Source organism: Ascidia mentula, chromosome 2 (assembly GCF_947561715.1).
Source record: "Ascidia mentula chromosome 2, kaAscMent1.1, whole genome shotgun sequence".
Classification (NCBI taxonomy): Eukaryota; Metazoa; Chordata; class Ascidiacea; order Phlebobranchia; family Ascidiidae; genus Ascidia; species Ascidia mentula.
Window position 1 is genome coordinate 18,753,783 of NC_138567.1, and position 22,585 is coordinate 18,776,367.

General features: G+C 40.0%; 1 protein-coding gene and 3 pseudogenes across 1 annotated transcript; 2 read left to right on the forward strand and 2 right to left on the reverse strand.

The window, feature by feature from the left end:
* Nucleotides 1–2,881: 2,881 nt before the first annotated feature.
* LOC145890306 (uncharacterized) lies at nucleotides 2,882–6,842 on the forward strand (annotated as a pseudogene).
* Nucleotides 6,843–7,196: 354 nt separating this feature from the next.
* On the forward strand, nucleotides 7,197–12,662 carry LOC145890307 (G2/M phase-specific E3 ubiquitin-protein ligase-like; annotated as a pseudogene).
* A 399-nt stretch (nucleotides 12,663–13,061) lies between these two features.
* Nucleotides 13,062–16,004, reverse strand: LOC145890308 (uncharacterized; annotated as a pseudogene).
* Nucleotides 16,005–21,916: 5,912 nt separating this feature from the next.
* Nucleotides 21,917–22,585, reverse strand: LOC145890309 (uncharacterized). The gene has a single exon (XM_082981318.1). The coding sequence runs from the start codon at nucleotides 22,583–22,585 to the stop codon at nucleotides 21,917–21,919; it is 669 nt and encodes a 222-aa protein (XP_082837444.1).

Consider the following 22,585-nt stretch of genomic DNA (forward strand, 5'->3'; position numbering starts at 1 on the left):
GGACAGCTGTTGAAGTAGAGACATTAGTTAATGCAGTGGAAAAAAATGCAAAATGCATTCTGGGTTCATTTTTACTAGAAATTACAGTTGCTTCAAAACAACAAGCGTGGAAAGTAGTGACAACTATGGTAAGATTTCAGCACAACATTTTTTTATTACTGCTGTACATAGATTATGATATTTGCAGGTCAATTCAGTAAACATCACTGGTGTTAATCGCACAATTGACCAAGTGGAACAAATCAGTGTCGGAATGGAAAAAAGAATCAACTAAAACGGGTGTGCATTATAAAATCATCAACATAATTGGACAACAAGCAGTTTATGGAATAAAAGGTGCATCATCACTTAAAAGCAGTGACATGTTACAAACGGTTTTTGCACTTGTAATGCTTAATTGTTTTTTTTGTAGAAAGTGTTTCCCAGTTTGCCACTACTAACCATGCACCTCAAGATGTTGAAGAACCGGTTGCATTCACATGTTCAACTATGGATGACAGCCTTTTTGAAATAATTGACGAACCAGTGAGCCCTGCATCATCACACTCCGAAGCATCATTACAACCCAAAGCAAAGCGCCGCCGTCGTGATCCAGAATAGCACATAGTTGACATACAAAAGGAAATTTATGTCCAAATATCAAACATAGCTATAATTCAACAACTTCACAGTTGATGATTAGAACTAATTTGCATTTTTAACAATTTTTGTCAGGGTTTTTATTCATTCTTGTTCACTGTTTTTTATTGCCCGTTTCATATTCTTCACTGTTCTTTTTTAACTACCTTATCACTTTCATATTCGATCAGTGTTCTGTTACCTACTTTTCAAGTTCATTTCTGTGTTTCTGTGCAGCCACTTTTTTCAATAAACAAACACAAATACATTTCACAAACATCACTTTATTGGAATGTAGAAACAATTGAATATCTCACTACCTTGCAAGTCATGAATTTCATTTGTTGTGGTGGTGTCTAGTAGTGAATCTATGTCAGCATTTGCTGGCAGTGGTTGAGGCAGTGGCACATTGTGAAGGCGACAAATATTGTGCAGAATGAAACAACACATTGTAATAGTACAAACTTCATCTCTGTTTTAAAACACCAAATGCCCTAAACAAAAACGCTTTATTATTATTTATGTTAATGTTATGAGATGCAAGACAAGTGTAACTTACTTCTCTATAGTTGACCTTGTTTGTTTGTGAGCCTTATTATACTTCTGTTGTGAAGGGGTAGTTGGATGGCTAAGAGGTGTCATTAACCAAGGTTTTAATGGATAACCACTGTCACCCAGCAAAATGTCATCGTGATATTTTCAACTCTCAAACTCCTTTTGCTTAATACTGCTCTTCTGGCAAACTTTATTGTATTTACGTTTCTCGACGTTTCGGCTATTATGCAACAGCCTTCATCAGGAGGAAGTATATAAGTCTACCACAGTGGACGATTTGAGGCACATAAACAGAAACGCTAAAAAGAAAGAAGTGAAACAACGAAAAAAGCGATAAGGGCGAACACACCTGCACAGTATACTTATCACTAACCGCACGGTTTTATCACGGTTTTTGAAGTGCGTAATGTCTATCGGCATAATTTTTCTCTAGCAAATTTTCTCAAACTCCTGGTACACATTTGATTGTCGCATAATGAATGAGTCATGACATGAGCCAGGCCACTTGCATACCACATCCAGAAACACCATATTGGCGTCACATATAGCCTGCAACAATAATTTGAAGTCAAAACCAATTTATGACAAGGGAAAAGTATGCAACTTGCCTGCAAATCGATGGAATGGTAAACCTTTTTGTTGACAAAGAGATGTTCTTCCTCACTTGGTGCAATTATGGGAATATGTGTTCCATCAATGGCCCCTATGACGCCAGGAAACCGTGTAATTGAGTAAAATTTTTGCTTTATCATTGCTGAAGACACCCTGTTTGGCATGTGGATGAATTGATGTTGTTTTGAAATCAAACTATCCATAAATCGACTTGGTACTATGCTGACAGTTGGTTGTGAAACTTTAATATTGTAACAAAACTTGTTCTTCCACTGTAAGACATCTTTTACTGGCATTCTTTGGGTTTTAATCTTGGTGCAAGTGGTTGCACAAATCCATTATCACAGCTTTACGCATTCGATATTCTGAAATTAATTCTAAATCCGACATTTTCAAGGGATTTTGTCTTACATTTTTTCGTTTGTATGAGCGTTTAGCGGCAAAATAGACAGCCATTATTAATTGCTGATGCAGCTGTACGGCTTTGTCCGGAATAATTTGGCGTTAGCGAGTGGTCTAAGCTCCTCGCTACTTAGCGAGGCCCGATTAGCGAGACGGCAGTTCGTAATACCAAATCTCGACTTAACGAGGTCGTGCGTCAATACCGAGCTCGCTAAACTTAGCGAGATGTGTTCGTAATGCCGCCCCAGGCTTGCTTAAAGTATTTCAAATAAAACCACATGTAATACTGCTCCAAAAGATATTGAAATCCTGTCCAAATATCCATTAGTTTATTGTGGTTTTTAGGTGAATTGGCCAGCAAAGGCACAATTTACATTTTCTATTTGAACAGCTTTTTCACTAGCTAAATGAAACTACCTAAACTATGCAAAAGCTGGAAGATATAAACATGCCATGGTATAATCAACGTATAAATTATCATGATAAGTTGATTTTGCCCTTCTACATAATACTAGACATGTTCTTCTGAAGCGTTAATTCAACTAAAACTGTTCTTAAAACTTTAAAAGCAAACATGATTTAACAAATTTCCATTTTGGTTTCAAAGGTAAAATGTCTTGTCAATTAAAGTTAAAAAAAACTGTTTGTGATTAATTTTCGAAAGTAAAAGCTTGCGGGCGTGAGCTAAATCAAAATGATTTCGCCGGCGTATAAGCTCAGCGGCAAGTCGCGGGCGTATTACGCCGAGCGCTCGCAAGCCCGCGACCTCTTGTGAGCGAAAGCTCACGCTTTCAAGCTTTGTCCCGAGCGTACGCCCGCGGCAATGAAACAAACAAAGAATCCGCCGGCGCAAAGCGTGAGTGTGGACCCGGCCTACGATTTTACCACAAAATACTTTATAACGTTTTGAATGAGCTAACCTTTTAATAATTGTGTCAAACAACGGTATATAATACAACTTATCAGAATGTCCAACATGCAGCAACACTGGTGCAGGCAAGTGTCCAGAGCTTCCAAAATTTGTGGATGACGTGGACGGATATTTGCTGCGATTTGAGAGATACGCGGAGAACAGCGGCTGGGAAAGGAACCAATGGGCGCCATGGCTTAGTGCACTGCTGACTGGAAAAGCGATGGGAGTGTATTCTCGACTCTTGGCAGACGAAGCCAGGGACTACGAGGTGTTGAAACGGGCGTTGCGGGAACGGTATGGATTACGCGAAGATGGATACCGCAACAGGTTCAACAATGAAACCCAGCAACAAGGCGAAACGGTTTCCCAGTATTTTGTTAGGTTCGAAAGTTATTTGGACAGTTGGGTAGAAATGGCCGGCATCGAAAAGACCTACAAAGGACTCAAAGGAACTTTTTCTTCGCGAGAAGTTCCACAAAGACAGTTACCGAGAGCTATCACTATACATGAGACAACATTCGACGAACGATTTAAAAGAATTTGCTGAGAAAGCCGATAGGTTTCTCGGCCCATTGAAAAAGACGATCAGGCGGTCATAGTTGTGATTTTAAGCATCCTCGAGCTGCTGTTTTACTTTTCCAATTGTGAAAGATCGGTCCAACGGGGCGTTAATCATCGCTTGTCAGGCCCTACTGACCGCAGGTGCTTTAACTGTAACGGACATGGACATATTGCAAGAGATTGTAACGTGGAAGGGGCCGTTCAAAGTCGAGGGGAAGGTTGGAATCAATGACTACCGTGTGAATGTCAAAGGTAATACCAAGCTTTACCATATTAACTTACTGAAGAAACACGTCCAAAGAGAGTCAGAACAGAACATCGGATCAACGACGAGCGACGCACTGGTAATGAGAGCTTTGTGTCATGAGTTGAACTTGGGAACTCACCACGAAACAACCGATGACTTGGCCGTGAGTGATTCCCTTACCGAGATTCAGAAGCAAGAAGTCATGAGGATTGCCAAAGCGCATGTAGAGGTATTTTCCGAAAGGCCCGGGTGCATGAACTTGGTTGAACACAACGTTCGACTTACCAGCGACAAGCCGATACGTTCGAAGCCCTATACAGTGTTAGACACAGGGGTGATAAGACCTTCGACGTCATCATATGCTTCACCGGTGGTTATAGTTCGAAAGAAAGATGGTACAAACCGGATTTGCATAGATTATCGAAGACTTAACAAGGTAACGGTGTTCGATCCTGAACCGATGACGACGGCCCAGGATGTTTTCCACGACCTTAGAAACGACAAGTACTTTTCGACAATTGATTTGACTAAGGGATACTGGCAGGTGAAAGTCGCAGATTCCGACGTACACAAGACAGCTTTTGTGACACCGGATGGATGCTACGAATTTTGCAAGATGCCATTTCGGATGAAAAACTCCGGTGCAACCTTTGTACGGGGGATGCGAAAACTGTTGAAAGGTATGAAGAACGTAGAGCATTACATCGACGACGTCATTGTACACACGAAAACATGGGAGGAACACCTTACGACACTGGAAGAATTGTTTAGGCGACTGGTCCAAGCCCACATAACTGCACGACACACCAAATGTCTCCTGGGGGCCAGTGATGATAATTTTCTTGGGCATCATATCGGAAACAATGTCATTGGCTTGCATCAGGACAACGTAGAGAAAATAAAAGGGGCACCGAGACCAAGAACTAAAACAGAGGTTCGATCATTTTTGGGTTTAACCGGCTACTATCGGGACTACATTCCAAATTATGCCTCTATCGCCGTGCCTCTAACTGATCTTACCAGAAAGGGTCATCCGGACACCGTTAATTGGGGAGATGAACAACAAACGGCTTTTGATAGCCTTAAAACAGTATTGTCGAGTAGGCCCATTTTACACCTACCGGACACTGCACGGGAATTTGTTTTACGGACTGACGCCTCATGTGAGGGTATTGGGGCTGTTCTGCTCCAAATAAGTTATGAGAGTAAAAGGCTGTCGAATGCAGAACGACGATACTCGACCATCGAGCGCGAATGCCTAGCAGTTGTATGGGGTGTTAAAAAATGTATGGTATACTTGTACGGAAGAAAGTTTGTCTTGTTTTTGCATAACGCCAGGTTTGACAATGACAGAATCATGCGCTGGGCGATGTACCTTCAAAACTTTGACATTCGCTGCGAATATATTAAAGGATGCGAAAATATTGGGGCTGACAATCTCAGCCGAATGTAATTGCCTTATTGTCGCCACATTTGTGTTTGTTTGCCGAAAATTTTTCAAAAGAAAAATTTCTTTTTAAAAACGGGGTTATGTCACAAATGTGTTATAGATCGACCTAATGCGATAGACTATGGCCTAATTCCCATGCTACGATATCTCGCAACCACCGGACGTTTACTGTGCGTATCAAATCTTTTGTTTCAAACGGCCGCTTCGCACCCTCATTTCTTTTGTTTTCGTCCCGAATGTGCCAGTTTTATCGCGTCGCCCGTTACTTGCTGCAGCCACCATTGTTGATACTGCTGGGAAAAAAAGTTAACGCTTTGACCCCAGTCATTGTTACCCAAACGATATAAGTAGCACTCTGTTTTCTAAAACAATTCATTTTTAGTACAAAAGTGTAGTTCAGTGTATTGGTTAAATTTATAACCGTGTTACTACGTCTGTAAGTAATCGTATTTTGTGTGTTGCATTCTATTTGAATAAGACAATAAAGGTGTAGGAAAAGGTTTATTGCTGATCAGGGTACGAGTGCGTTGCTGTCAAGGAACTTCCAATAGTCAGACCCATCTTTTGCGTAACCGTGAAAACGGAACGTGACAATGCCTGTTGCCCCTACTTGTGAATATATAGTTTCTATCCGAAATCCAGTATCGTCCTGTCGTTACGGCGCTGTGGGTTGAGTAGAATCGGTTGTATATTTTGTTGTTCTTCGTCTGTGTTTCCGTCGTGGTCGCAAGCTGTCACGTTGGTTTCTTTTTCTGTGTACATGCATGTTCACAAGCACGTCCTGGTAACTGTTGGCCTATTCGCTTACGGGTGGTCCGTAATATCATTTCTACGTTAGACTTAAGATTAGAATTATTAAAATGAAAGAACTTGTCGTAGAGATCATGTTGTCAAGACCAGTAGAGGGTCTAGGGCAGAGATGTGCAACCCGCGGTACCTATTTACGTGGCCCGACTCAAGTTGGCAAGTATCCGAGTACTTTTCACTATTAGATCGTGGTATTTTTGACTTTGTATTACGTCACACAGTATTATTTAAATTTTGTCCATTGTGAGGACTCCCCCATTGTTGCGACATAGTTTACATGCGTAGTTCTTCTGACAATGATTCGTTAGCACATGATCTTATTTTATGGGTGCAAGGTGTTGAATATATAGAGATATCTTGATAAAAGTAAAATGTCGGTCAAGTAGTGCTGTATTTTATGATAACATTATATGGTAATGATGTGTTAACGCAAATCCTATCATGGGTTAGGAAGAAAACATGACTCCTGGAATGATTCTTATATTTCCATGCATAATTGCACAAGGTATGTAATTTTGTGGTTGCAATTATGGTTTTACGTTAGTTGCTTGCCAGAGATCGCAGAGAAAATTCATTTTGCTAAAGTATTGTGCATTACAGAATCCAACATCCTTCAGACTTTAGCATTAAGTCGCTGCAGATCAGCAAATATTGGTGTTGGATATACCAACAGCTGAAGAAGCATTGACAATATGCTTTGCATGCTTGTAAACCTGTGGAACTTCATTCAGAGGTTGGCAAAGCTGAGTTTGGTAGACCATCATTGCCAGTAAAGGCATTCTACACTTACTGCGAACTATAATTACAACTGTTTTTGTTTGCAGAACTTTTGCTGAGACTTAGACAAATAGAGCGTACATTCTGCTGAACAAATACTGCTGTTTTTCTGTTCAACGACATTGAAGGAATTTCTACAAAAGTTAAGTACAATATTACTAACCTTTATTATTATTATTGTTGTTATATTACATCTATTTACACTTTGTTTCTGCTAACCTACTTCCTGTAAGAATAGACTAACTGTGCATAAGATGTCACAGCGTTCAAAGAAAGACAAGGAGCAATCTGCTGTCCTTGACCGCATCGACTCACTGAGAGATGAAGTACGGGAGAGCAAGAACTCCACTGACAACACCCTGAAGGAGCTAGTGCTGGAGATGCGGAAAAGCCAGACCTTTCTCCAAGAGAGGTTTGAGGAGAATAAGAAGCTTTCCACAAACGAAGTGGTGATTCACTCCCTCTAATCTGAGAATAGGGAGTTAAAGAAGGCCGTAAAAAAACTCCAGGCAAGCTCTGCTTCAAATGAGCAATCCATTAATGATTTGGAGCAGTATGGCCGTCGGCCATGCCTGGGGTTTAAAGACATTCCCTAATCAGATAAGGAGAGCACCGACGACCTGGTCAGGGACACGCTAATTTCGGTTACACTGTTGCATTTATTTTGAAGTTCAGAAGCAGAAAAATACACAATGAGCAAAAAAGTAAGATGTGGTGCATGGAGTGACGGGGAAACTTTTCTTCGGATTGATTTAATTGTCGAGAAAAATATTATACAAAAAAAAGATGGGAGAAATCAGCAGTTTTACAAAAGCATTGCTGAAGAATTCGGAGATAGAGGCATCTTTCGACATTTCAAAATATATTTTGTGGTACAGAATTTAAAAGTATTTATTGTTTTTAAAGTAAGAATGAGTTTAAATTAATGTTTGAAAATTTTCGATTACTACAAGTGAAAATTTTTTAAGGAAACCATATTATGCCATGTTGAAGGGCACATCAAAATCAGGAGCTGCAGCCCTTTTATGAGAAGTTAAATGCTCTACTTTCAGGCCAAAAGTAAGATCAGTTGGAAACAGCATGAAGGCTGTAGCAACACGCATGTTTCCCTACTCAATTCTTCACACATTTGGAACACAGACCGACCGAAAGCTGCAGACGGTGTTAAGCTCTCCTGTAGGAGCTCCCACCAGCTTTCTGGCATCCCGCTGGACAACCACGTTTTTCCTGTCTTTTTTGTTATAAAACGCCCTCGTAACAATCGTTCGCTCTCTCAGTCTCTCTCTCGGTTTGCCATTCGCGCTGATACGATCGCACGTTCTTTTAATAGTTAATTCGCTGCAATTCAGTCACGTGGTAGCAACAAGTCTGCCACGGAGTCGAACTTAGTAACCTAAACAGTAAGAACACGCAAGCAGACTTTATATTCAGCAAAGCAGCGACTGGGAATCCTATTGGTACGCTGCAAGGCCTACAATTTTACACTTAAAGGTTCGAAACAACCTTTAAGTGTAAAAGGAATATTTACTGCGACGGTATCACACAAAAGTGGAATGTGTTTAAAACAGTTTAAAAGAACGCTTTTAAATATATCAAAAAAACGGATAGTCGAATACGGTTCAATGAGACCGTCTACAACATACCTAGAGCATTTAACAGCTAAATTTATTTCGTTTGGCCATATTATTTCAAAACAAAGACAAGTAAATACCTGTCAAAGACAAGCTTAAACCGCGCCGTCAGTTCGCCAAAACAGTTTTAAGAACGCCTTTTCGTATGACAACAAAAAACTAAAGCATATAGTTGAATAAAGTTTAGAGGTATAGCCTTCGACATGGCTGTAGTATTTAACTGCCAAATTTTAATTCGCCTGGATGCAAAACAGAGATTTGGCAGGCGAATACCTGTCAAAGGCAAGCTTAAACCGCGCCGCAAGTTGGCCAAAACAGTTTTAAGAACGCCTTTTCGTATGACAACAAAAAACTAAAGCATATAGTTCAATAAAGTTTAGAGGTATCGCCTTTTACATGGTTGTAGTATTTAACTGCCAAATTTTAATTCGCATGGATGTAAAACAGAGATTTGGCAAGCGAATACCTGTCAAAGACAAGTATAAACCGCGCCGCAAGGGCGAAATTAACTGAATTTGACAGTTGTCCGCCTGTGATTTGAACAATTTTAAATCAAGCGACTTGAAGTTTTGCACACAAATATTAGATGCCACTATTATTGCTTGCCGAAAACGCATGTTTGAAACTATGGTGGCTAAGGTTCGGCGGTTTTAACTAAATTTGACAGTTGTCCGCCAGTGATTTCAACATTTTTATATCAAGCAACTTGAAATTTTGCACACAAATATTAGATGCCAGTACAAAACGAGAAATGATAACTAAATTCGCGTCTGTCCTTTAGAATTTTATTGCTTGCCGAAAACGCATGTTTGAAACTAAATTTGACAGTTGTCCGCCTGTAATTTCTATGAGGCGCCGTTTGTAAAAAAATAAAAACTGCAAAAATCAACCGTTCTAGGCCAGAAAAGCTTAAATCGGAAAGTGTTTCTCTCCGATTTAACAAATCGGAAAATGTTTCTCTCCGATTTAATAAATCGGAATTCCGATTTAGCATTGAAGCGTGATTTGCTTTCCGATTTAGCATTGAAGCATGACTTTGTTTCTGATTAGTGAAAATTTATAGTCTTTACACTATTTAATTTTGAAACTTCTGTTCGGTTTTCTGGTCTTAAATTTCCCAGTGAACATGGGACGTTCTATTTTAAGAATAATGACAATCACAACAGAAATCAGAAAACAATTCACGCTTCAATGCTAAATCGGACAGCTAGTCACGCTTCAATGCTAAATCGGAATTCCCAAATGGTTTGCTGTCCGATTTAGCGTTGAAGCGTGAATTGTTTTCCGAATATTTATAAATGATCAACTGGTTAGACCAGAGTAAGGTTAGGGACATTTACTTAGTGCTGTTTATTTAATATCACTTTATTTAAGATTCTATAGGCTAGTTAATAGCTAACTCAGGAGATTTCGTATGACAAGAAGTAACTTAGGAGAAGAAGTAAAGTGGACAAAATAGCTTCTGCTATTTTATATTCAATAAATAGTCAAAGCTAGTTTAGTTCTTCTACTATATCCACAACAACGGTGTCAGAAGTAAGTTGGTGTGATGTATTTGATTTACATATGCATTCTCATGTTTTTGGACAGGCACTTTGTATAACATTTTTATTTTTTTTTCATTTAAAGTGCCATTGCCAAGCATAACAAGAAATGATGCAGATGATGAAAATGACTTCACAACAGTAATATTCATATCACATCACATATATTCATTTGTACTACATACGGAATGTCAATTTTTCCTGCTCTGTGACACACACAATTTTTTTTTAATTATGTAGTTTGAAGTGTCAGTTAAATATTGTCTCATTAACTTATGAGAACTTATTTGATAAAATTTGTTATCAGGATTACAGATATTCTGCTCCATTAAGTGGAAGGCGGGTACCCACTCGTGTGAATGGAAATAGACAAAGAAAAAAAAAATTATATTTGAAAGTCTGTTCGAGGACTGTTCTGTGCATTCCTTTTGAATATGGGGCCAACCAAAATTCTATTAAAATCCCAAGAGGAGCACAAAGAAATAAATTGGCAGCCAATGGTTTGGTTGCTAAAATTGCCATTAGCAACAAGCTTAATGAAAATGAAGTAAAATCTTTCAAGATTTGTTCACTAACACATCGCAAGGTCTACAATTTAAATACCTGACAAATCTGTCAGGGCTGAAAGTCTTGAGTGTTCCAAAGGTTAACACGATGTTTAAGTGGGATGCCTCTGCCTTTTATCTTTAGGTAAAACCATCATTAATGTTTATGTTGATCAACAACACTGTTTGATCAACAAAAGCCTCCTGGAGTTTCATGAGGAAAAGGTAAGACCACATTAACATTTCTACACAATAAGTCTGGTTCATTTTCAAGTTCTTGATTGGCAGTGGCACTTGATATTTGTGTGGATTGCGGTGGTCAGAAAATTTGCCCATCATGTGGCAAGATAAAAGCTTGTTGAAACATGTATTTTAGAAGTTGTATGTGGAGGAAGTTAGGCAAGATGAGGCCCATTTTTCATTGCAGAATATGGCAAAAAAAATTAGTGATGAGGCTAAAGAGCGAGATGAGGCTGGACCATCATCATCTTCTCTTTACACGTATGTGATCCAAATTTTATTATGTCACAAAAACATTTGATTGGATTTTCCTGATACAACTTGTATCAATCTGCTTTGATTATGTCAATTTAGTATCAGAGTTTGATTCTGAAAATGATGACTACCTGTTACAAGAAGCTATTGAAGCTTCCATCACAGAAAGCAGTGACAAGTTAGGGTGTGTGTATATCATGTTATAGTTAAGAAGTCTGCAGAATTACCAGTTTTCCAAATATTTGCAAAACATATTGGCCTCCTTTTGTTCACATTACCCTATTACATAAATTTTGTTTATTGTGTAAATCCATTCGAATACAACCTCAAAAATTACTTGGCATGTCATGAAAAAAAATAAAAATCACTTGGCACCTAGCACGCCAGGGATAGCCAAACTGACATTTGCCATTTTTTATGCAGGGTACCTTCAGAAAGTTTGTCTGTACATGACCTTATCTTAAATCTGCAAGACTGCATTGATGAAAATCAAGTTAATTTCTTTAATGTGAATAGGCAGCACATTTTAGAATGTGCAGTCCGTGCAGTAAAAAGGAATAGTTTTGCAGCAAATGCACGTTTGAGTGTCAAGTTCAGTGATGATATTGGTCAATCTGAAGGTGCAGTTGATGCTGGTGGGCCAACCAGAGAATTTTTGAGACTAGTTATGCAAAGTATAATGCGAGTGCCAAATTTCTTGCCAGAAACGAAACAGGTTTTTGTGATAAACTTGTTGGTTTGCAGGACAGTTTTGTTAATACATGTTTTCCAGGTTCAACAAATGTTTATGGTTGCTTAACATCACTTTTAGATATACATGGTGGACCGGCACCAAGTTTTTTTTCGAATCTTTTATTTGATTAAGTTGTTGAAAGACATGTCATTCTACCCACAATTATTAACGGTAGTAATCCAGTTTATTGATTTGTACAAAAAAAATACTGTTTCGTATGTTTACAGATTTACAATGCAGAATCACTTGATGATTTGAATGAAGCTTTGAATAAAATTACAGATTACTTGCAAGTTAGTGGTTGCCCAACATTTGTGAAAGACATAAACAGAAAAGAAGAAATTGTTGTTTCGGCAATCAAATTTTACACGGAGGATCGCTTAAGGGACCAATTAGACAGGTGTATATCCAAAAGCTTAGACTGTACTTTGTTAACTATATGCAAGTGTAAGTATTGGCAAATTTGCAGGTTCAAATTGGGCTTAAATTCGACGGACCTACTGTCAAAAATGAAAATGGCACCTATATCTTTCCAAAAATATTTTTGGAAAAACGAAAGCTTGATCACACATTTTTTCATGAAATTTTTGCAATTGGTGAGCTTTCACCATCTGGCAGCAATGCCAGATCTAGTAAAAACTGTGCTATATCATTTTGGAGGGACTATGTGCTTGATGTTCAAGGTACAAATATTATGCTTCAAATTAATGAAATAACTAACTGTATATGTTTTGAATATTTCAGATGGAGAATGCCAATGTACGCTTCATGACATCTTGGCATTTGCAACAGGTGCTGATCAACTATCCCCACTTGGTTTTACCGGAAAACCAAGTTTAGAATTTACAAAAGATTCACAATATCCCCTAGCCAATACTTGTGCAAATATTTTGACCATTCCACTTCACACGGATTATGAAATTTTTAGGTCTATGATGGACTTTGGCATTTTAAATGCCCCTGGCTTTGGAATGGCATAGGGAATGTTTGTACAACAACAATTTTCGTTATGGAAGCTGCACATGAATACAAAATAACTGAAGAACACATTTGTTTATTAAAACAGGGTTGAGCATGAGCTGCATTTTTTATGATTAATTGGGCACTATTTGTCTCAAAGGACAACGTCACGGTAAAGTAACTAAATATTGGGCTACAAATTCTGATGCCATTAAGCAATGTCATCCAGATTTGGGTGTTGCTGCAGCAAGTCATTAAGTATTTCTGCCTGTTCATCAGGCAAAGGAGACTTAAGTTCATCAATCGTAACCATGCTTGCAGGTGGATGATTTACATCGCTACTTAAAATTTGTCTGGTGGGATCCAATGTTTGCAACTGTAGCAAACGTAAGTTAGTGTGGAATAGTTGCAATGGGGTGTGATTGTTTTCTGTTGAAAGGCAGTGATTATTCGAAGCATCAACAAATTCTAAAAGTCTTTTGTTGATGATGCCCAGAAACACAAAATGCAAGCAAAACAGATCTGTGCTGTTTAACGGATCAAGTAAATGGATATCTTCCAGATAAGAGAATTTATTAAAGAAATCGTTTATAACTTGGTTATTAATATCTCTATGCAGTCTTTCAACTCTTTGGTTATGCACTGACGAGCCAGTCATGACAGCACCACTATTTCTTTGTTTTTCATACATATAGTTCCAAACCAAAACATTTTCACCTCCAAAATCTGATCTGACACGTAGTGGCAAACCATACTTGTGTTCTGCTTCTTGAAACAATTTTAACACTGTTTCAGATTTGTTATTGGTTGAACAATGACAATATGTTATCAGCCTACTAAATCCATCTATTCCTGCATGCACAACGAATTTCCATCGGATGAGCTAGTGTGTGCCATCAATGTGCCAAACATAATTGGGTGATGGAACACTGTAATTTTTTCGCCTAATGGTAACAAGTTGTCTTGACCGTATACCATTTTCATCAATTCTGTGCAAACTTTCTCTTAGCCTTTTACGTTGCACAATGATTCCTTGTGATAACAAGTGGCCTCTGACCATCACTTCTCCAGCTGCTGGATGCCTCTGCTTTATTGCACTTATAACCTCATCAAGCTGATGATTGGACATACCACTGAATAAGTACACATTACTTAATTTAAGGACTAACCATTGCTTTCACAAACATACTATCATTCTGCTTCTTCATGATAAGGAGTTTTATTTTTTTGGGGAAATTAGCAAGTATAAACGAAATACAAGAAAAGAACAGCTTTGGAATAAATACAGCTCTATGACTTAGAAGGCATAAGACAATGAAGGCTTATTATTACCTGAACTGTTTACCAATTAGATTGTTAGACCTCATCACTAATTGCAAAGTTGGCCTTGAAACTCCTAAAATTTGGCTAATTTCAGTTTTCGTTAGCTGCAGTTTTAGCAGACCTTTAATATGATTAATGTCAACTTCCTTTCTTGATCGTCCCTGCAGATTTAGAAACCACAAAATTATATGTACCTTCCATCTTCACCAAAACACACGGTAAAACGTTAACATTAACAGGGTCTAAACAAATACACAGAGCTAATTTTGTACACAAACTTTTGTAGCAGTTGTCATACAAAATGGTACATCACTGACAATACACAATAATGGAATTGATTTATCGACTCTAAATCATTTTATTTTTAGCTGATCTTGACCCAATACAGAAATATAAAACTTACCATCGCATATATTCAACTTTCAATAACTTTATTGGTCACCGGATCAGCTGTAATCAGTATCGTATAAAGGAATAACTCGGAATATATGTCACGGTTCAATGTTAAATCGGAGAGAAACACTTTCTGATTTAACAAATCGGACGAAAACACTTTCCGATTTAGGCTTTTCTGGCCTAGAACGGTTGGTTTTTGCAATTTTTGGTTTTTTTTTACAAACGGCGCCTCCTAGATTTCAACATTTTTATATCATGCGACTTGAACTTTTGCAGACGAATATTAGATGCCACTACAAAACGAGAAATGAAAACTAAATTGGCGTATGTCCTTTAGCTTCTTATTACTGCGCGAAAACGCATGTTACAAACAATGGTCGCCAAGGTCGTGCGGAATTAACTAATTTTGAGAATTCCCGCCGGCAATATACACAATTTTATATCAAGCGACTTGAAGTTTTGCACACAATTATTAGATGCCAGTACAAAACGAGAAATGAAAACTAAATTGGCGTCTGTCCTTGCTAAGGTTCGGCGGTTTTAACTAAATTTGACAGTTGTCCGCCTGTGATTTCAACATTTTTATATCAAGCGACTTGAAGTTTTGCACACAAATATTAGATGCCAGTACAAATCGGGAAATGAAAACTAAATTGGCGTCTGTCCTTTAGAATTTTATTGCTTGCCGAAAACGTCACATTTTTGAACGACATTTAGGTCGCGTATCAACAATTTTCTTGAAAGAACGACAATTGTGTACTTGGATCGAAAAGGTACCTTCAACGGGAATGTAATTATTCCTCACAGTACGATAATTCTGTTCCAGTAACAAAAATTCCGTTACCGTAACGAAAATTCTGTTCCAGTAACGAAAATTCCATTACCATAACGAAAATGTTGTTTTGATACAGTTGCCTTGCTGAAGAGTCGTGAATAAGCTCTAAAAATTCATCCTGGCATTCTGAAATCACTGAACTTTTTCGACTGGAAATGTATAAGGATTTCTCACGAAATCCAAGTCTTCATCAGATGTCTCTGGAAAGTATCTTTCGAATTCCTTCTCCCTGGCATTTTATTCTCTCTGCTATCAAGAAGCATATCCAGTTTCTCAAACATTGCACAACTTTTGATTTCGATTTTTCTTTTCCAATTTGTCAATTTAGATTTGAAAGCTTTCAGTGCATCAACAAACTTAATGATATTGTTATTTCTACCTTGCATATGTAGGTTGAGTTTGTTCAGTTGTTCAAATACATCACATAAATAAGCCAGAGAGTATATCCATTCTTCATCGTCCAGCCAAGAGTAATACTCTATCTTGTTTACAAAATTCCTTTAATTCGCTTCTTAGTTCAAAGAATCTTCGCGTAACGTTTCCTTTGGATATCCATCGAGTTTGAGTGTGATAGAGAAGCACTTGGTGGTCTGAATCCATATCTAATGTCTTTAAAAGCCGGGAATTCAAAGCAACTATCATCTGATCTCGAACCTTTCGAAGTGATTCTGGTAATGTTTTGGAAGCTAGGGCTTGCCTATGCAACATGCAGTGAACACCTTTGCTTCTTGGAGCTTGCTTCTTTACAGCAGCTTGAAAGCCCGAATATCACCCCAACATTGCTGGCGCACCATCAGTACAGCAGCCAGCAAGATTTTTCCATTCCAAATTCTCAGACACAAAAAAAGGTGAAACTCTCTCCAGAACGTCTGCTGCTTTTGTAGTCGTTTCAAGAGGCGAGCTAAAAAAAAACTCTTCCTTAAATGCACCATTGTAAATATATTTTGCAAATCAACTGTGCACATTTTGATTTGCTGCATTACCTGACTTTTTATGTCATTAGATAAATCTTTGATATCGTGTTATTGGATAGCGAAACTGGCGCTAGCTTTTTTTCTGCATCTTTTCCCAGCACTACATCTGCCATTTTCAGAACACAAGGCTTGATTAATGCTTCACCAATAGTGTGTGGCTTGTCTGCTCTGCTATTTCAAGTGCCACTAAATACGATGCTTATACAAGTTTGTTATTTCTTTCAAAAAATTCACCAGAAGCATCCAGTCTCATAATTTTCAGAGCTTTATCGTGACGCTCGAAAAAGCTTTTGTCTTTATCTTTGTTGGTCTCATTGAGTCGTTGGGGAGTACTTTATTATAAAGTACGCACCTCACCGCTTTCAGTGATTAATGTAAACCCATACTGCATATATGACTTATCATACTTTCGTTTTTTACTGCTCAGGTCTCTTAAATACTGAAGCCACAACAGTCCTAACTAAAAATCTAGTTTCATTACACCTGCTGTTTACTAGTTCAATCGGGCTACACTGGATGTCCAATGCAAAGTGTTGCGTCAATGTAAAAAAAATTAGGTTTTTGTGAAATTCCTCCCCGGTTGGGAACCACTGGTTTAGATAAATATGCAAGGAGAGATTGCATTATGGCGCGCAGGGGAGCCCTTGATAAAAATACACGCTACACACCTTCACAATGCACGGTTGCATAGACTGGTTTCTCACTGGCTATCAAGGTCATGACCAAACTGTGAGCTTTCTCCATTGTTGGTCAAAAAATTTGTTCGCTGCTATTTGGAAACTGAAAGATACCTTCGAGGGTATTTCGCCAGACATATAACTGGCGCAACAATTGGTGAATTTCTGGACGCTTCAGCCTTGGATTGAATTGGGCGTCCACTTCAAGGTCTCTGGCGTAACTCCTATCGTAACAAAAATGTGCGCCAAAAAAGCAAGACCGGCAATAATTGGCTTACTGCTGTGTAGGAAGATTTTAGCAAGGGTGACAGTGCAAAGTTACCAGTCCGCACCTTGCAACGAGAGTGAGTGATCAATTGCGTCACTTAATTTTGTTCGAAAATATAATTTCGCCTTTCTTTGCCGATGTTGGAGAGCCTAGTAAAAAAAAAGCCAAAGCTAAAATGTTGGTAAACGTTTCGAACTCAATACAGGGTTCATCGTCAACGTTTACCAGCATTATGATAAACAGCATTCTAGCTTTGGCTTTTTTTAAATTACTTAACTCCAGATACTTGGCCTCAGACAAACTTATGCCACAAGTATCAGGGCATAACTAATGATAAGGACAGTAATGATGCACTAAGTTGAACAAATTTGCAAGGAGCCGTCAATAACTGCAAGTTCATTTTGGGCTTCATCAAACCAAATCACACAAAAAGCTTTAAATCAGCTGTTGGAGGTGTTAAATAGTCAAACGAAAAACATTTACAATGGTGTATTTGCTTATTTGGGTCAAAAAAATGGATTGTTTGCAACATTGAAATTAAGTTCAAACTTTTGCCAGAAAATATAATTGAAAATTAATGTTGATGGCCTGCCTTTGTTTAGGTCTTCCAATTGTCAAATATGGCCTATACTGTGTTCATTTAGCTCATTTAAACTAATTGCTGTGGCAGTTTTTTATGGAAAAACTAAACCTTCTCCAATTGAGGAATTTTTGCATGACTTAAAAGGATCAGGATTTATACACAACTCCGTTAAGTTATACAGCGCCTGTTGTGTTAAAGGATATTATTTCATATGGGCACTACAATCACTTTCTTTCCTTGACTCTTGCTTCTGTATCTTGTTGGATTCAGATCGCAAAGACGAAGCCATTACTTAAAGTATGCATTTACTTTATAAAGAAGTGCTCCAGTTTGTATGGTAAAATATTTATTGTATATAATATTCATAGCTTGGGGCACTTAGCAGATGATGTTCAAGTTTTGCAAAGTATCTGGGATCATTTTGCTTAGTGGAAATTGATAGTAACGAAAGTTAAAAATAATCTAAAGTCCCACCATTTCTTGTAATTGTAGAGATGGTTGTTACCTTATGAAAAGTGATAGCTTTGCTTTTGTGAAGCAGGATTGTGCCAGTAATAATTACTTATGTGATGTAATGCCAAAGAGAGAAATGAGAAGTTTTTTTAAATGTCCTGTTTGCATCACCTGTGATTGAATTTGCATTTCCTCTTATCACAATGCAGACACGTTCTCAAGATTAGTGTATTTTAACATGAGGAAGAAGGTGTTGTTCCAAGTAGCTGGGTAACATGCATTGGATTCATGTGGTGATGTTAAAGCGTTACACAGCTTTATTCCGTTGCAAAGTTAAGAATGACTCCACGAGTCTACGCAACAGCGGCAAAAGAGAAACGCGGCGAAAAAGGCAATTAATCCGCTTCGCTAAAATGCGGTAAAGTGAGCGCTACATAACCCCCCGCCAGAAGCGGACAACAAAATTTACAAACAAAAACGGGCAGGAGGGCGAGTAATGCGACCAGAGCGCGTGCGTTGAATAGAGTCTGGTGATAATGTTGGTTGCCCGTTGGATGGACCTCGACCCTGTTTGCAAGGCCTTCCTCGACGCGGTGGTTGAGCCGTTCGGACCGGTTGTGTCAGGTCGACGTGGGCAGGTTTTAAACGGTCAACAGAAACTGTCTGTTGGCGTCCACCGAAGTCCAGCGTGAACGTTTTTTGTGTTCTTGCGATGACCCGGTATGGCCCTTCATACGGAGGTGTCAAAGGCGGGCGATGTTTGTCTGTGCGCAAGAATACATAAGCGCTAGTGTCCAATGACTTTGGAACATTATCATGCGGATGTGAGTGACGCGACATTGGTGTCGGCAGGAACCTGCCAACAGCCGACCGCAAAGCGGGCAAAAGTTGACGCGGGGACGGTTCGGTGGGTGTTGAACCAATGAAATCGCCAGGTACAGTCAACGGTGAACCGTAAACGAGCTCAGCAGACGATGTCCCGAGATCTTCTTTTGGAGCGGTGCGGATTCCAAGCATAACCCAGGGCAGAGCGTCCATCCAATTGCTGTCGGTGAGCCGAGCCATAAGGGCACTCTTCAAGTGGCGATGGAAACGTTCGACCAGACCATTTGATTGGGCATGATAAGCCGTCGTGCGATGAAGCTTGACACCCAGAAACCTATTGAAAGATGTCCATAAATCAGACGTGAATTGTGGACCACGGTCGGAGGAAATGTCCAAAGGTACACCAAAACGCGACACCCAGTGGTAAACAAATGCCCTAGCACACGTTGGCGTGGTAGCATCAGGAAGAGGCACAGCTTCTGGCCATCTCGTAAAGCGGTCGACCATTGTAAACAAATAGGTATTGCCCTGTGAAGACGGAAGTGGACCGACTATGTCCACATTAACATGAGCAAAACGAGCCCGTGGAGGCGGGTAGTTTTCGAGCGGTGAACGTACATGTTGTTGGATTTTCGATTTTTGACATTGTATGCAGTTCCGTGCCCATAATACAACCTGCTGTTTCATCCCATGCCACACGAATTTGGAAGCAACTAGCTGGCGGGTGGCTCGAATAGATGGGTGCGACAAACCATGCACAATTTCAAAAATTTTACGCTGCCAAGACTTGGGTACAATGGGGCGTGGGACGTTTTTAGAAACATCACAGAGTATGGTGTCCTCGGAAATACCATACTGTATGTCTTGCAACTTGAGATTGGTCACAGCCGTGCGGTATGCTTGAACTTCCGGATCAAGCTGCGCGGTTGCTAAAGCGGAGTAATCCAAGTCCAAAGGAAATTCAATGGAGTCGATGGAGGCTCGGGATAGAGCATCTGCGACCTGATTTTGCTTTCCTTTGATGTATCGCACATCGGTAGTGAACTCGGAAATGGCGGTCAAGTGACGTTGTTGTCGCGCAGACCAAGGTTGGGAAACTTTTGTGAAGGCAAAAATCAACGGTTTGTGGTCAGTGTAAGCCGCAAAACAGCGACCTTCCAGAAAGTAGTGAAAATGTCTGATGGACAAATGCAAAGCGAGAAGTTCTCTGTCAAATGCACTATACTTTACTTCTGGTGGTCGAAGACGTTTACTGAAAAATGCTAATGGTCGCCAGACACCATCAATGAATTGCTGCAACACTGCTCCAACCGATGTTTGTGACGCGTCAGTAGTGAGGGCAGTTGGCGCTTGAGGCAGAGGGTGGTGTAAAAGCGTCGCGCGCACAAGTGCTGCCTTCGCTTTTTCAAATGCTGAAAGCAGGCGATTGCTCCAGACGAGTTGTGTTGCTTTGCCCGAAAACGCTTCATAGATTGGGGACATTATGCGTGCTGCGTTTGGTATGAACCTGTGGTAGAAATTTATCATACCCGCGAATTCCTGAAGGCCCTTGATGGTTGTAGGACGAGGAAACTGCTGGATTGCTTTCACTTTGTGAGGCAACGGACACGCACCATGCATATTGACTCTGTGACCGAGGAAATCAATTTGGTCAACGCCAAACTGGCACTTGGCTACGTTGATGACCAGACCATGATCTGCCAACCGTGTAAAAAGTCGTTTTAAATGGTGGTAGTGATCAGCGGGTGTTTTGCTTGCTACTAAGATGTCATCTAGGTACACAAATACAAAATCAAGAGACTGGCAAACTGTGTCCATTAAACGTTGAAATGTTTGGGCGCCAAATGGCATGCGCAGAAATTCAAAAAGACCGAAAGGTGTAATTACCGCCGTTTTGGCAACATCCGCGGGGGCAACTGAAACTTGGTGGTAGCCACGCACAAGGACGATTTTGGAAAAAATGGTAGATCCTGCCAAACTTGCTGAAAAGTCCTGAATGTGAGGAATAGAATAACGATCTGGCAGAGTAGCAGCATTTAATCGCCTGTAATCGCCACACGGCCTCCAACCGCCGGTAGACTTTGGAACCATGTGTAGTGGCGAAGCCCAGGGGCTGGACGAGCGTCTGACAATCCCCATTTTTAACATATTGGCGAACTCATTTCTTGCCAAAGTGAGTTTCTCAGGAGGAAGGCGCCGAGCACGCGCGTGAACTGGAGGTCCACTTGTTGTGATGAAATGCTGCACGCCGTGCCTGGGGAGCAATTCAGAGAAGTGAGGCGCTGTAACTGCGGGAAATGCGGCCAGCAAACGCGCGTAATCACACATGTCTGAGGTGAGAACATTTATGCGTTGAAATAAAGATCCGGCTTTTCGAATAGGAAAACTTGCAAACGTTTGTGCGCTGACCAAACGCTGTCGTTGAAGATCAACTAACAAAGAATGTGCTCTCAAGAAGTCGGCCCCGAGCAATGGCCTGGAGACATCCGCCAAAACAAAATTCCATTTAAACTTCCCAGCGGGCAAATTAAGCGAGATCAGACGTGAGCCGTACGTCCGAATACTGCTGCCGTTCGCAGCCACAAGGGTTTTGCCGGGCCTGTTTGTGTGGCGCTCAAAGCGAGTCGGTGGAAAAACGCTGATTTCTGCCCCCGTGTCGACAAGAAAATTACGCCCAGATATGCGGTCCATTAAAAAAAAGAGGCTGCTCGTTTTGCCGGCCGTCGCAGCAGCTAAAGACGGTCGGCTTGCTCGTTTCCCCGAAACGCACATGGAGGACAACACTGACGTGCGTTTTTACCGAAACGACGGTGGTAAAAGCAAAATTTTTGAGCGTTTCTTACTTGTTGTGGTGTAGTAGAACTGAACCTCGAGCGTCGCACCTTTAATACCTCGTATTCCTCGTCTTTTCTACTAGCCAAGAGCAGAGCATCCGCCTGTTGCGCTAAAACGCGAGCACAAGGAAAATCCTTTCCAGCCAAACCCGTGCGTACGGCAGCGGGCATCTTCTCCAGGAATAATTCTTTGAACAAAAAACAAGGTTCCTCACTCCCAAGCAACGCCAGCATTTCGTCCATTAGGGCAGTTGGCAGCCGGTCACCCAAAGTTGGCATGTGGAGTAATTGTTGAGCTCTTTGTGACGGTGTTAAAGTAAAAGTAGTCAGCAATCGCTCCTTAATTGCTGCATACTTGTCTTCGTGCGGCGGTTGTTCAAGTAAATCAATCAAACGACTAGCTGTGTTCTGATCGAGAGCTGACACAACGTAAAAGTACTTGGTTTCGTCAGCTGTCACTTTCTTCAAAGCAAATTGAGCTTCCGCTTGCTGGAACCAAACACGTGGCTGCGACATCCAAAATGTGGGGAGTTTAATAGCCACAGCGTTTTGATCACTACCATCCAT